Source organism: Anneissia japonica, unplaced genomic scaffold (genome assembly GCF_011630105.1).
Source record: "Anneissia japonica isolate Jap-2015-1 unplaced genomic scaffold, ASM1163010v1 scaffold724_len3256291_cov202, whole genome shotgun sequence".
In the NCBI taxonomy this organism is placed as follows: Eukaryota; Metazoa; Echinodermata; class Crinoidea; order Comatulida; family Comatulidae; genus Anneissia; species Anneissia japonica.
The window spans coordinates 1,940,232-1,955,138 of record NW_022744966.1 but is presented as its reverse complement, the minus strand read 5'-3'; the positions used below and the strand labels follow the sequence as shown (position 1 = coordinate 1,955,138).

Genomic DNA, 14,907 nt, shown 5'->3' with positions numbered 1-14,907 from the left:
TGCAGGTTACGATAGCACACCATCTTCTGTCTCTTATACACATCTAGATGTGTATAAGCTATAGGTCTAATAATGAATTATTGTGATGTTAAATAGACAATGTTAGCTATCAAGGAGCGACGTTGTTTTTCATTGGGACCTTCGTCCCTTCAAGGCTAGGCCTATACCATCCTAGCTAGCCTAGAGTAGGATAAGGCTAGCACGACATGCGGACGTTGGTACGTGTTGTTTAGTCTACAAACGTCGCCTAAAGTAATTGATTTTACCAGGCAGAACGAAAGAAGGAAACTCCGCTTTTCAGTCATCTTAGGCCCTTGTTTTTTGACAAACAATGACCTTTCAGAGGTCAAATTGCTGTCAAGAATATGAATTGGCTGCTTCGCAGCAATAATGGTGCACTATTGTTCTTTTTATTCTGCCACTCTTGGTTTTGCCCTTCTCTCTGTAATACAGGGCTGTATCCAAATACCGCCAAAGTACATCACAATCTGTAATCAAGAATCAAGAATAATTTATTCTCGTCGAACAAATAAGTTAACAATGAAATTTGTTAATTTATAATGCATGCTATCACGAATTGAGGCTCGTTAATTATATGTTTAAGGACTAAAAATGAATCAGAAAATGTGTGGGCGAGCCACATGCCAGATAACCTTATGTTTGCTCCATATTTGTCTAGATATTAGATTTTGCCATGTGTGGGATGAAGATTATAAAATCCACGAATTTAGCAACCATTCAATATGGAATTTAGTCAGATGGTTAATATCATAACAAAAATTATAAATTTACAAGCAGTTGGCATAATGATGAGTCATCGGGGCTCGTGGGCGCGAATGGTTTGGGAGCCCATAAGGTCTGTTAACTGTATATAGTGATAGGTAATAGTAAGAGGGGCCCTTTTGTAGCCCGAGAGTACCTGGGCACTATGCCATTGATGATCGTCCTCCTAACTTCTTTTAAAAATTTGGTTCCAAACATTCAATTATTGATTGGTCTATCAACAACATCACATTGTTTCTGATTGATTATTTTAATCCATAATGAAGTATTAGTTAAGTGATTTTATTTTATTTTATTAGGTACTCGAGATAACAATACATGAGAAACAAAGACAAAAGAGCACCAGGGTTACCCATTAAGCTGACGATAGTCATGTTCATTTTCAATGGGGTCCTTAAGTGCAGGGCTATGACATACTGTAGCTAGTTGCTAATGAAAATAATCGAGCTTTGTTGCAGATGGATTTTCCTGAATTGATTTGAATTAATATCTAAGTACTGTATGTTCCAACTCATTTTTGATAATTTAATATATTATTACTTATGTGACCAATGTTAATAAGTGTTATAACTAATTTACTTGTCATTAACTGAACACAGTTAATAGTATATTAATTATTGTTTGAGGGTGGCTAAAATGGGCATAGTATGGACAAAAACTACTATTAAAAGTTATCAAGAGCATTGTAGTAGCACTGTCAATGTTATGGTTCCCCACTTACTTTTGACAATTACCAAGAAGTTTATGTGTGGGGAAGTAGAATGTCTGACCCCCACACATTGTGCAGAGCAATAAACACAATGTTATAAACAGTAACATAATTGTGTTTTATTTATAGAAATATTTACTTGCCTGAAATGAAAACTTAAGTTAGCATCTTAACGTATTTATTATTTAATTTATTTGAACATATGTTGTATAATTACACATTCCTTGTTGTTGATTGATTTCTTGTTTGTTTGGCTTCATCAAAGCAATAATCCTAGGAATTATCAAGTTAGTTACAGAGCAGCGGCAATGGTCAGTATCAGTAATTGCTCAGTAATTCGCTAAACCTTCTAACTGGTGTTTTTAGTGTTAATACAAACACCAATTTTAAAAAGCTGTCTGGTTAAATCTAAAAAATGCCTTAGAAAATTTGATGAAAACATGAAATCGTTAACTTCAAGATTTTGATAGGAAAATTTGATTATACAGTAACAACTGAACTTAAATAACTTGTAAATACAATAGCGGTTTTTCCCCTCGTTATTCACAGGCCGGCATTTATTTATTGGGCCATTGTCTCGATTACAACTCCTGAGCACCCGGTCGTCTGTGGCAGGGCAAATGTGTTCCCAGTCCCTTTGTTCGAGCCACCTAGGCAGAGGTCCGGGAATGCGCCAGGGTGGGGATGGATGGTGACCCTGAAGAGTATTTGCATCTTATTTTGCCTATCTTTCCCATCCATGTCAGTTCTGTCATAAAAATATACATAAAAATAAATAATGAAAATAAAATTAATTAATTTCAAAATAATAATGCTGAAAAAAGGCTACATTAACAGGTGGAACAGGTCGTAAACCCTGCAGGTGGAAAACGGCGCCGCGAGCAGCTTTAACAAGAGATGGATACGTGCACCTAATAAGATGACGTTATTATTATTAACTAATTTAAGTTGTTGCAAAGAAATCTTAAAAACAAATAGCTTTCATCCTTCTGCAAAAAGCAAAATTATATACATTGTTCATAATAGAAAACAAAACTGGGTTCAGTTCTTATGATACAATATTTTTTCTCACAACCAAAAACAACTCCACATACGAGACTCAAGATTTAGTTTTTATACAGCATCTTATTTGTATGTTTGTCTTGTTTAGGATTGCCACTTTGTAAAGTGATTTCGCTCTTGGCATATCCTTGGCCTTGAGCCTAGAAATTTCAAAAAGAAACATTATTTTCTGTCAGTATTGGATAAGCATGGTAAATATTCTAATTTTAATTTTTTAACTAATAACTTTATATAGTACAATAGGTCAGTAGGTCAATAGGTCAATACAGACAAAGAAGATTATTAATGTTAAATGTATAATAACATTTCAATTAGTATAGAGAAACATTGTAATTAATGATGAAACACATGGTCACTATCTAAAGTATATTCAGCAATGATGCATAAGTTATATGTTTAATAAGGAGCATAGATTATAATTTATTGAATGTGACCTTAATTCAAACTGCAAAAATGAACTATGATATGAGAAAGCACAATATTTTGACCTATTTCAAGCCTAGGGTCACTGTATTAATGTTATTTATTCAGGAAAACAATAATGTGCATTAGTACAGAAAGACCTGAATGTTTTAGATACAAATTGTGGGTATAGTTTTAAGTATATGCTTTATCTGTCATTTTGTTTATTTCGTCAATAACAATACAAACAATAAAACAGACTTAAAAATTAGAAACGGGATAAACAAAATGAAACTAAATTTCTGTATAAAGTTTCCTTGCTGATTTAGGGTAAAATACATGAAATAAATGTATGTTCTATAAAAGTTAAAAAAGAGTAAAAACAATGAATCAATTACTCCGATATTTGATTATGTAACTTTGGTATGAGATTTTAAGTGTTTACCTTAAATTATAGTATTGCATTGAGTGTGGATTTGAGTGTGTACTAAGAACCAAGGGTAGAGTTTATGAAACAATAATTTCATTTATTTTTATTTATTTCATTGTACAGTTGTAGTTTGAATCATTCATTTTGATGGTACTTAACCCATGTTTATAAGTATGTTGATGGTACTAGAACCCTTTTTAAGCCTTCTTTTGACTGGTACTTCCATAGCTTTATTACAATATCATGCATATTTTTTGTTTTTTATAGTTGCAGCTGTGGTGGTCTAATGAAACAAAGAATAAAAAAAACCCAGTTCATATCATATTTGAGTAGATCTTTGAGGAAACAAAGACTTGACACCACAACCCGCTGCTTCACGTTCATTCTTGAATACTATTTAGTATTCAGCTTGTGTAATGCATTCAAACTTGTGGATAAAGATGGTTTTTTAATAGTAGGGGTAGATCCAAGTATTAATATTCTACATTCAAATTTCCTGTTTATTCAATCTGCTATTGTTGGCCTAAGGCTGTTAAAATGTAAACTACTTTGTAGGTAGAACCAATTGTTAGTCAACCCCACAGAGTTTCTCTTAAAATTTATTTGAAAATAATTTGGTATAATATGTAGTATGCTATGAAATTCAATTTCAGGTCCATTGTGGTACTATTTTTTTTCATTTTATTCTGCTATCAAATTATAATATTTTTGATTTAATACAGTAGTTGTCGCAGAGGGTTCTCATAAAACACAGTTTTAAATAGAATTGACCACCTCAGAAAACTAAATCATTAAAATGCTTAATAACTTTGTGCAATTTTGCAAATAGAATACTAGTACCAAGTTCTGTTACTTAGATTTAACCAGGTTTTGGTCATACAAACTATGTTTAACATTCTGAGATATTGCATCAGTCCTCTCATAATTTTAGTCTAAATTTAAATAAAATAATTCAATTCAGTTTCATGATTTTACAGTTATGACTAAATGCTTTTTAGACTACAGTAGTATAAACCACTCAAAACTGTTTCATTGCCTTATATAGCATTTTTCCATTTATATAATTAGTGTATTGTGACTTGAATATTGCAATTTGTTATGATTCCATAAAACAATATAAAAAGAATGAAAAGAATGACTACTTATACTGTACAGTAGCTCTCACAGTTCTATTAGGAAACAAAATATAGTGTATTTATAAGTGCTCTGCAGGAACAATATTTGAAAAATTACCCTGTGTTGACCTTTTAAAATATACCTACTAGTCTATCACTACACCATGTGATTTCCTTATTTTGCTTATGGCATTATTCGCATATTGACACACTTTTCACTCACAAGGAAACAATCCTTGTACTTAAAAGATGAAGGAGGATATAAAAACCTAAAAATTAAGACCGACCAACTTTCAAGAACATTTTCTTATAAAATGTCAGTGAATGTATTTGCATAGGAATTGATAGCATTCCAGTTGATCTTAAATTACATGAAAGACCAAATTTCTTTTTTACTTAATAATTTATTGTTGTTGTAACATTAAAATGTCTATAAATATGTTGAGAAGGAAACAGATTTGGTAGCATGCAGTTTGTGGTACAGTATATCATTTCCTGCTTCAGGTTACTCTTCAAAACAGACCTAAAAATATCATGAATACAGTACATCATAATAATTTTAATTATACAAAGTTTCATAATGAGAGAGTACAGTAATTAGAAATACAAAAACAAAATGCTATGCACAGTAGATAGCACAATTTCAATTGTTTTGACTATCAAAGAATTTAAACTTTCACTTATAAATCTTCAGAAAAAATTTAAAATGTTGAACCAACCAAGAGAAAAAGTGGTTGAACCAATCTATCGACTTCCTGTTAAGCAAGACATACATTGTTTTTATCCATGATTGATAAGATGCCAACCAGGCGTTACTAACACATGGCCAAGGTAGCGATGTGTTGATGGAAAACAATAAAGAAGCTTGCATATCGATTACTGGTGGCGCTATTCTCATATAATAGTTCCTATATAGAGAGGATTGCAACATGAGCGGATAGTTCGACTCCATATTGTGTCCTTTTATGCTTGAATGAACACAATGCCTATGTGTCAGTGTGGCAATTGCATGAATATCAGGCAATTGAAAAAAGTAAATAAAAATACTAAGAAAATTTTGTCATTTGATAGTAAATATATGTTAATTAACGTGTGTTTTGAAGTTTATAAAACAATTCAAAAAAGATTCTCAATAGGCTATTATAATTAATTATATTACATGTAGTTTTTGCTTGACCAAAAAAGCATAGCGCCTTTCCTAGGAGTACAGTACAATAGTAGGTGACTAGGCTTGGGCACCTTACACACAGGACAACTTTGAAATTTGTATAATAAACGCTTGTTTGTGGCAAGCCTCTAACTGGGGTCCCAGTCCCAGGGTATCTTTAAAATAGCTTGTAGTATATAATAAGAGAAATCCGTAAGTTATATGGTAACTGAAACATTACTTACTACTAGCTAGGCAGTACTACATAATTATGTAGTACTACTTACTTAGGCCTATTTAATACACAATTTAAATAGGCTCTTCTTTTCCCATCTTGAATTCAATGGTCGACAACATTTTTCAATTTTTCTTCAATCATAATAGTGGTGTACATTTCCTAGTGAAAATTAATGTGACACGACCCTTCGTTATGGCGTTATGAATTTTTAAGTAACATGAGGTCAATAATTTAGCCTCTAAACTTAACTTATTTTTGTTGGTTACGCACCACTGATTAGGTTGTGTAGAGCCAATATGGCGGATTGAGGGCGTCCAGTAGTCACATGGTCTGAACCGTTCATGTTGCCATTCTCTCTATATAGGAACTCTTATAATAGTAAGGAAAGGAATATTTCTTATTGTGAAATTCATGGCACTTCACCTTGAAGTAAGCGTATAATAGCTATTTGAATTAAGAAATTACAAACAAAGAATTTATTTTTATTTGAAATAATTATTTTAGGAGAGTAGTAGCAGGTTCGTCAAACAAGGTAATAAAATGTCTCACATTCACGCCCAAAGTATAGTTATTGTGTTTTTTGATTTCCCACACAGATCGCTTACGGTATATTTTGGCTGTGTCGTCAATTTATTTATTATTCCAATATTATTATGAACAAGGGATTATTTACAGAGGCATACTGATCAGTAATTACCATCATCCAGTGAACTTGACTGCAAGTGACGTAGAGATTAAAGTATACTGTACGCTGAATTTGGCCAGGATATGGATTTGTTTGTGGGCCTCTTATTAGATTCTTTCTTATCATTGAGTTAAATATTCCATAGCTTCTTCATGGCCTTATCTACAAAAACCATACAGAATCCAATACAGTGTGGTTTATTCACATGTTTGTTCATAATTCATTTTCCAAGTGTGTTCCTAATGATGGAGGAAGAAATTAATAATGACAATTATGGTATTGATGATTAAAATGCAATCTTAAACTATTAATGCTACACCTAAATTCTAAATATAAGCCTGCTCCTTTTATATAGGAAAGATTTGAGTACTTTACAGAATTTATTATACAGATATTATTATTGTTATTTACTGTTATTACATTTTTTAATGCTATTAATGAAATTATTATTAACTCTTTATTATTAGTTATTAAAATTATTGTTTGTTAATATCATTGTTGCATTGTTGACATTATTCTTATCAGTATTCTTTTTTACATTCTAAGACCATTTGGTGGATATTAACAAACATTTCTACCGCTTTTATAATTAATTAAATCTTTGAAATTTGATTAAAATTTATCTATGTTCAATTCAATTTAATTAATAATCATATTTGATATTAACAAGTAAAATGAGAATTAATTGATGAATATATCCATTTCTGTCAATAATTCCCAATGTTTTTAGTAAAACCTTTTGGGTCAAGATTTTTTTCCTTTTTTCCCAAAAGTTTTAGTTTAAAAAAAAGTTTGCATGCCAACTTGATTTTTCATTACACAGAATCTGAGACATCTCAAATTCAACTTTTTTTTTCTTTGTGTATTTTCCCTCTTTAATTTTGAGGTTCGTAGCAACCATAAAAAGATGAGGAGATTGTTGGTGGTATGTTGGTGGAGTTCTTTGTGAACACTTCTTTTACCCCTTGTGAAGTAAACCACAGCTATTTTCATTACATATGCAATCTGTCACTTATTACTCCTGCACCAAGTTTCTTTGTTCGTTCAGCAAGTTGGTGGTTTTGCTGGAATGTTACTGATGATGAGACCCACATTTAGAGACAAAAAGTTTTTTTTTTTTTTTGCATTTACTTAAGAAATAGTTCAGAAGAAATCGTTATGTGAAGAATAATGTAATCTTTATATTAACGTAATCCAGTATTTTGCCAGTGGCATGAACTTTTGAAAAACTCAACAAACATCAAAATATACTACATACAAGAATGTTCTTTTCTGACAATGTGAAAAATGTCCTTTACTATAAATGTGAAATGTAAATCAAACATTAAAAATGTCCTTTACAGTAAATGCTTTCGTTGACTAGCAGATGGAATCTCACTTAAAGAGATCCCTTGGAAAATCTACTGTACATGTTTATATTTCCATTTTCAGTCAGAAGTGTTTTCCATTTGAAATGATTTTATTTTGATACAATATATTACAAAAACAGAACTTTATAAGTTTTATAAGAGGAACTTTTTTCACATGGCTTAAAAGCTAAGTTTGCTGCTGTGTCTGGTAAATATATGATCATTGATTATGCAACAAACAGATGTGTTATGTATTATTTATAATATTGTGGAGGAATATTTAACACATACTTTTTCTTAGTCACTGGTGGTTACAGGATATTCCCCACAAGGGTGCATGCACCACCTGCATGGATGCCCTCTACCCCATAGTGCCACTTCATAATAATCACAATTTTAGTCTACTTTTTGAATACTTCCCTTGAATGAAGACGATGAACGGTTGCGGTGTCACTTGTGCTTGGCGCCAAGGGCTGACTGTTCCTATTTTTTTTTTCCAGGGGTGTTCTCTTTTGGGAGAGAATAGGCAATTAGTCGGTTTATCAGGTAACATCCACTCCATAGACCAACATCACTTCTGATTTGTGTAATTTCCGTAGAAAAAAGTACCATTCTCATGTATATGGTAGTAGACTATCATTATGCATTATAGTTATTTTCAAAGAACATTATAGAGTATAGGCTTTATAAACCAAAGTGGATTACCTGAACGGTAAGGCAGGGGCACCTCTAACTATAGCCTTAACGGTAAGGGAGGGGCACCTCTATGTATAGCCTTAACGGTAAGGCAGGGCACCAACAAAAGCCTTAATAGTAAGGCAGGGCACATCGAACTATAGCCTTAACGGTAAAGCAGGGGCACCTCTAACTACAGCCTTAACATCGGCACAGACTCAAAACTCCCTCTCACACCACAGGTTCAGTTGGCAAAGTTTCAATAAGGACTTAAAATTGGAGTCCATACTAAAAGAATCATTGCATCTTTAAGAAGGGTATACCAGGGCAGACCCATATCCAGGGTGTGTGATGGTATGTACCCACATCTGTCACTCCCCTCCTCTTTCCCACCCCCAAAAAATGAATCAGAAATAGGTCTGTTCCTTCAGTTATGAAATGATATCTTGATTCTTAACATTTTAAGCAGTAATCTATTGTTAGGCCAGCATCTGGGCTTTGACGATGCCACACTAACAACAAATGTTTATCTGTTAAATGAGGAAATAGACAAAATGTGCATACTGTACTGTATATTCTCAATTTTGTAGAAGAAATATTTAGTAAAAAAAGTTTTAAAAATTGTGGTTTGTGGCGGGAAAAGTAATCCAGCATGCCTATTGGGTGCCCTAGATGGTTCATAGTCAATAGGAGAGAACATTACTTTTTCAGGTTATCAAAATTATTGAAAATAGTATAGACAGTTCTACAGTATTATACTTTTTGTACCTTGTCACCTTGCACCGTATCTTCTTGTGTCATGTTGCTTTAGTTTAATGTACCTTTTGAAAATACTGTATCCTTATGCTCCACATTGTTGAGTTTGTTTTTGTGTGGATACTGTACATTCTGAAAACTTTACTGTGTAATCCATTGCAGGGATGTTGACACTTTTAACACAGAAATACTCCTTATTTTTTTAAATTCATTTTACAGATTTCTAGGAATGTTCAGTCCTTAATATTCATTCTGTCTTCTACTGTGTTGCCTTGTACCACAGCCTCTTGTGCCTACTGTTGCCTTGTACCACAACCTCTTGTGCCTCCTTTTTTGAATCAAGCAAGTTCTTAGATGTATTATTAAATTTTAAAAATAATAAGCACTTTTTAAATATTCTAATTGAATCTAAATAAGAGAAGGATAAATAATAAAAATAGTAAGTTAATGCTTCTGCTCCATATGCAATCTATTTTGTTTATTTCTTATAAAATTATGATATTAAAGAATGATGTCATTTTTTGTTTTATTGTGACTGTTTGGAAAGAGGTTATGGGATTGTTCTTGTTGATGTTTTCAAAATCATGCTGAAAGTGGTCTGTAAACATCGTTAGTATGTTTATCAAGCCTGGCCTTCCTCAACCAAGATTTGTATGATGATCATATATCAAATGACTCCTTACATGAACTTTATCAGCATTAGATACATACTCAAAATGCATAACTTTGATAACTATAATCTTTAATGGGTCCATGTGTTGTTTCAGTTAATTGTTGTTTGGAAAATAAATCCGAAATAATAAAAATAAAGTAAAGTTACAATTTTGCAGCGTAGGAGCAATGCACATGTTTGTCGATTTCAGAGATTTGAGAGAAAAGAGGGGAATAGTGCCCGGGATTACGCTTATCATCGTACTCGAAGCATAAGAGGTATTTTGGACATCCCTCAGTTGGGCTTGTAGGCCTATAAGTCATAATGTCATCACTGAGGTCACGAGGATTAGCCTCAGGCAATTTTTTGTTGTTAAGTTTAGTGGGTTGTCTGGACAGCATTTCGGCCAGGTGTTTTTTCAATAACCCCGCTAACATTTACCAGGTAATAACAAGCATGGACGGGCCCATTGAAATCAGCTAAACATCCTAAAACATTAGGAGGGCCTTCATGTTATTAGCAGAAAGTTATTTTGTTTATTTATACACACTGTACTGTACGGCTGTGGTTTTATTTTCCCTAACATGTGCATACAGAAGTGTCTTGTTGCACGCCTTAAAAATAATAAAATCTAATAAAAGATAAAGTATTTCATTATGGAAAAACAAGAGCATAGAAGAATCAATCTACATTATTTAGCTCAGAAATGCAAGCCAACCAGAGAGTTTGGGGTTGCTGCAGTATAGATGAGTACGTCCCAGCCAGGAAATGTGAGTGATCGCTTGCTATCAGTAGATGAGTATAAGCTGGCCAGGAATAGTGTGGGGTAACTGGTTTTCAGAGGCGTAGGTAAATACGATCTAGCCAGGAAGAGTTTGGGGTCACTTGCTGTGTGAAGCGTAGGTGAATATGATCTGGCCAGGGAGTGTGTCATCCTCCTACACATAGACATGCTGGCTACACCCCAGATTATTCACTGCCCTAATTTTGTAGATATCTCAATTACAGTATTTTAAAAAAATATATTTAAAAAAATGAAGCCAAAAAAGTAGTTATTCCTTCAGTATGCATGTAGATGCTTTGTAGAGGACCATGATATCAAGTCATGAATTAGGACCATTATTTCAAGTCATACATGTTGCGACCATGATTTAAAGCCATGAATGTTAGTTGAGCAAGATCAAGTCATGCATGTTAGGACCATGATATTAAACCATGCAAATTGTCAGGACCAAGATATTAAGCCATATATGTATAGACTCGAAAATAAAAGCACAGAAAGTACAAGGAAACTTATTCGATTAAAATAATCGTTCTTCCACATGGTAGGACAATGATTTCAAGCCACGAATGTTGGGACCATGGCCCTGTGCATGGCAAACCAACGAAGAAGAGGTTATTTTGGTGATAAAAGTGTTCCTATAAAACCCTTAATGTCACTTGAAAAATTTAAAAAGCAGATTTGTTACAGAAATCACGGAAGTAGAAAGGATTATTATGTTCTGTACAGTAGCAAACAATGAATATGATTTCATGGTGTAATTTGCACCAGACTTCAGCAAAACTTTCAATTATATTGGTGAAATCACAAGTTATCCAATCCTTTTGCAGCTGCACCTAATCTCTTAAAAATCCCGATAAGAAGGTGAGAAAACGACTTCCACTCTACGGACTTTAATATAAAGGATTCTTTTCTAGTAAAACTTTTGTGCACACAAAGACCACAAAAAAGTTTAGTACTTAACTAAAGCTCTAAAGATTAAAGTACAGTCCAAATTCGATTGTGAATTAAAGGAGGTGTAGTAAATATAGCAGGATGTGTTGCAGTTGACCCATGCATGTTAAAGTGACAATCCTACAGTTATTAATTAATGCAGAGCCTACAATAATTTAACTGTTTCTCTATTAGAAAATATAAATATCAGATTTCTGTCCTGTGATTGGCTATGATAATGTGCCTGACCTATTACCTCGGACAGCGATAATGACTGTTAGCTGTACCCTGGTGTGGACACACCACTTTAACTATCAAATTTTAGCTGATATTTAAGAGTTGTTTTGGCTCGTAAATCTGTATCAGGTGACCCTAGGTTGGTATTTAGTTTGCTTGAATATTTTACACCACAAGAAACCCGGAAAAACTTTTATGCTTCAAGACATAAGGAGGTGGTGTTGTCCAACATGAACAATATTGGTTTGTTTTCAAAACTAGACTATTATGTACCTTAAGTAAATGTTGACAATACAGAGTATTAAGGAATTAAAAACTGTAGATTCATTACAAGTTCATACTGTCCTTGCACAGCCCATTTTAGTTGAAGAGGTCGTCAATATGTTGTTCTTCTAAATTCTTCCTGTTAAGGAGTTTATTTCCCTGGTGTTATGAAAAGCCTGTAGTAAAATTATTGTATACTGATCAAAATAACTTCCAATTGAGACAGATTTTTCTACATTGCAGATCATAAAAAAGTAAATTCAGTAGTGGATCCAGGAATTCAAAATAGAGGGGGCCCAGGGAGGACCTTTACTCCTCAGCATGGGTGCTCTGAGGAACAAACGTTTATGACTATGGCATCTATAGTTGCCTGGAAATGGCACTTTCATGTTATTTAAAATTAGTTAAATTAATTTTGCTTTTTTTCTTTCAATTTTTAAAAGGTTCAATTTTTAAGGTTTCGGGCTGGGCCGGACCCTCTTGAATCTGCCTCTGAAATTTATTGCTACAATATATTATCTCAAAACAGATAGCACCTGTGTAAATGTAAAAATAATTTCCACATTTTTTATATAGACATGTACATTCTATCTAGTGTAAACAAGTACAATTGTTACTTGTTTCTGTAATAGTTTTGTTATTTTTTGTTTTTTCAAATAAATAAATCACTACAAATCTTTTTCTATATGAAAGTTCCATATCCCATGTTGCTATATGTTGCTTCTGTTGCTTAAATTCCCTGTGCTGTAGAATTTGATGAGTAGGCCTATAGTATCTACAACATGTTGTCAGCATCTGTCAGGTACAGAATATCTATGAACATGATACGGTACCTGATGTGCAATACATAAAAAGTGTTATCATTGAAAATGTGCAACTCAACATTCATTTTAAGTGACTGGAGCCAGGATTGATGACAAGCATGTGTCAGAATGTATGGAGTGTATTATTATCATTCAGTTGTCGTTTGTTGCTGCGAAGTCCACGTTTCGTTTACTTGTCACAGTGCCAAGCTGTGTGCCATAGTAGCGTGGCAGTGATGAATGGATACAGTTGCAGCGTTGAAGGATGTTAATGTGTAGTGGACTTTGTTCTCGAATGCTTAAACCTGTTTAATATTATTTTTAGACAATTTGTCGTAGGGCAAACACTTTTGGTTAAGAGGTTTTTCTGGAAGAGATGTTTCAAGGTTTTTTTAGGAGGGGTGTTTCGAGGTTTTTCTGTAAGAGATGTTTCAAGGTTTCTCTGGGAGGGATGTTTCTAGAAGAGATGTTTCTAGGTTTTTCTGGGAGAAATATTTCAAGGTTTTCTGGGAGGGATGTTTCTAAGTTTTTCTGGGAGGGGTATATCTAGGTTTTTCTGGGAGAAGTGTTTCTAGGTTTTTCTGGGAGATCTGTTTAGCTATGTTTTTCTGGAAGGGATGTTTCTAGGTTTTTCTAGAAGGGATGTTTATAGGTTTTTCTGGAAAGGATGTTTCAAGGTTTTCCTGGGAGGGGTGTTTCAAGGTTTTTCTGAGAGGGGTGTTTTTAGGACTTCTAACTATAAGTGCTTATCTTTCGTCTGTGCAAAATGCTGCTACAATATATATTTTAGAATAATTTTAAATTAGCTATAATATTTGTAACTGTAGAACTGTTTGATCGAAACCAAATTAAACTGTTCAAATACAGTATAATATTTTTGCAATAAATTATTTGAGTTAGCCAATACAATTCTACCTGTGTTCTGTTTTATAACAATATTTTGTTCCTACTTTATCATTTCAGTCCTAGCTTCTCGCTTTCAGCAAATCATCCACAGAGGTCCACTATTCAACCTTAATTCACTTACTCCATCATTGAAAGCCCATCCGGCGCTCAGATCATGTGTGCATACCTGTCCAATCCGATGTACATCTAAGGATACGGTGAATAAAGTTAAAAGTGCAGTCATCGCTGGTTCCCCAGAAACAGGGGCTGAAGTTGATGCACAAGTGTCTGATAAGTAAGTTTTACACTTCTCATTGTCTATGTAAACAGAACGTGTTCAAAATTTAAATGGGCAATGTAGTTTTTATAAGTTTTTCTTCATTTTTATCAAGGAGTGGTATTAAGCTCATCTTCAAATGCAAAATCTTAGATTCAGTCCCTAACATTTTTCTATTCTACAATTTGGTAAAAGTATGGTCATTGAATTATGCTTTACTTTCTAATTTTGCTTTATTCTTAAAAGCAATTTGAGTTGTAACAGAATAGATTTGTAATGCAAAGGTCTCTTAATAATCGGCTCCAAGTAATATGAATTCCATGCACGATTATAGGTGTTGAGAGAGCGGCTTTTGTGAATTTTTGGACAACATCCAAATTTGCCTTTGTTCTGTTGGACCTTTTTCCTCTTTGTGCGATATTCAAAGAAGTGGTTTTAATACATCGGAAGAAATGGCACGACCACGACAGCTGTAGTTAGGTTTTGGAAATGGGCGATTCCATGGTCACAGACCGACTTTTTAAGGCATTCATAATGGTAAAAAACTGTTCAAATATTACAGATAAACCAGTAAATCTGAAATTCCAAATAAATTTTATACTCCTTCCCACACACTTTTAATTGACAATATTACAAAAATCAAAACATAAAGTCATTTATGAAATATTGATATTAATATGTTTGGTCACAGACCGACTTAAAAAAAAAGAGAAAATTTTACAAA

At 33.3% G+C, this 14,907-nt stretch overlaps 1 protein-coding gene across 6 annotated transcripts in view; it reads left to right on the top strand.

The window, feature by feature from the left end:
- LOC117119826 (28S ribosomal protein S11, mitochondrial-like) overlaps nt 1–14,907 on the top strand; it is a 65,474-nt gene that overhangs the window by 11,017 nt on the left and 39,550 nt on the right. For 2 of the 6 annotated variants that reach the window (XM_033264773.1, XM_033264772.1), the window contains exon 2: nt 13,985–14,201. In XM_033264773.1, the coding sequence (XP_033120664.1) occupies nt 13,985–14,201 (217 nt within the window). Of the gene's footprint in view, nt 1–10,694; nt 10,774–12,154; nt 12,198–13,271; nt 13,297–13,382; nt 13,441–13,984; nt 14,202–14,907 lie in introns of those variants that run through there. The other 4 variants (XM_033264770.1, XM_033264774.1, XM_033264775.1 and 1 more) reach the window with 4 other exon arrangements.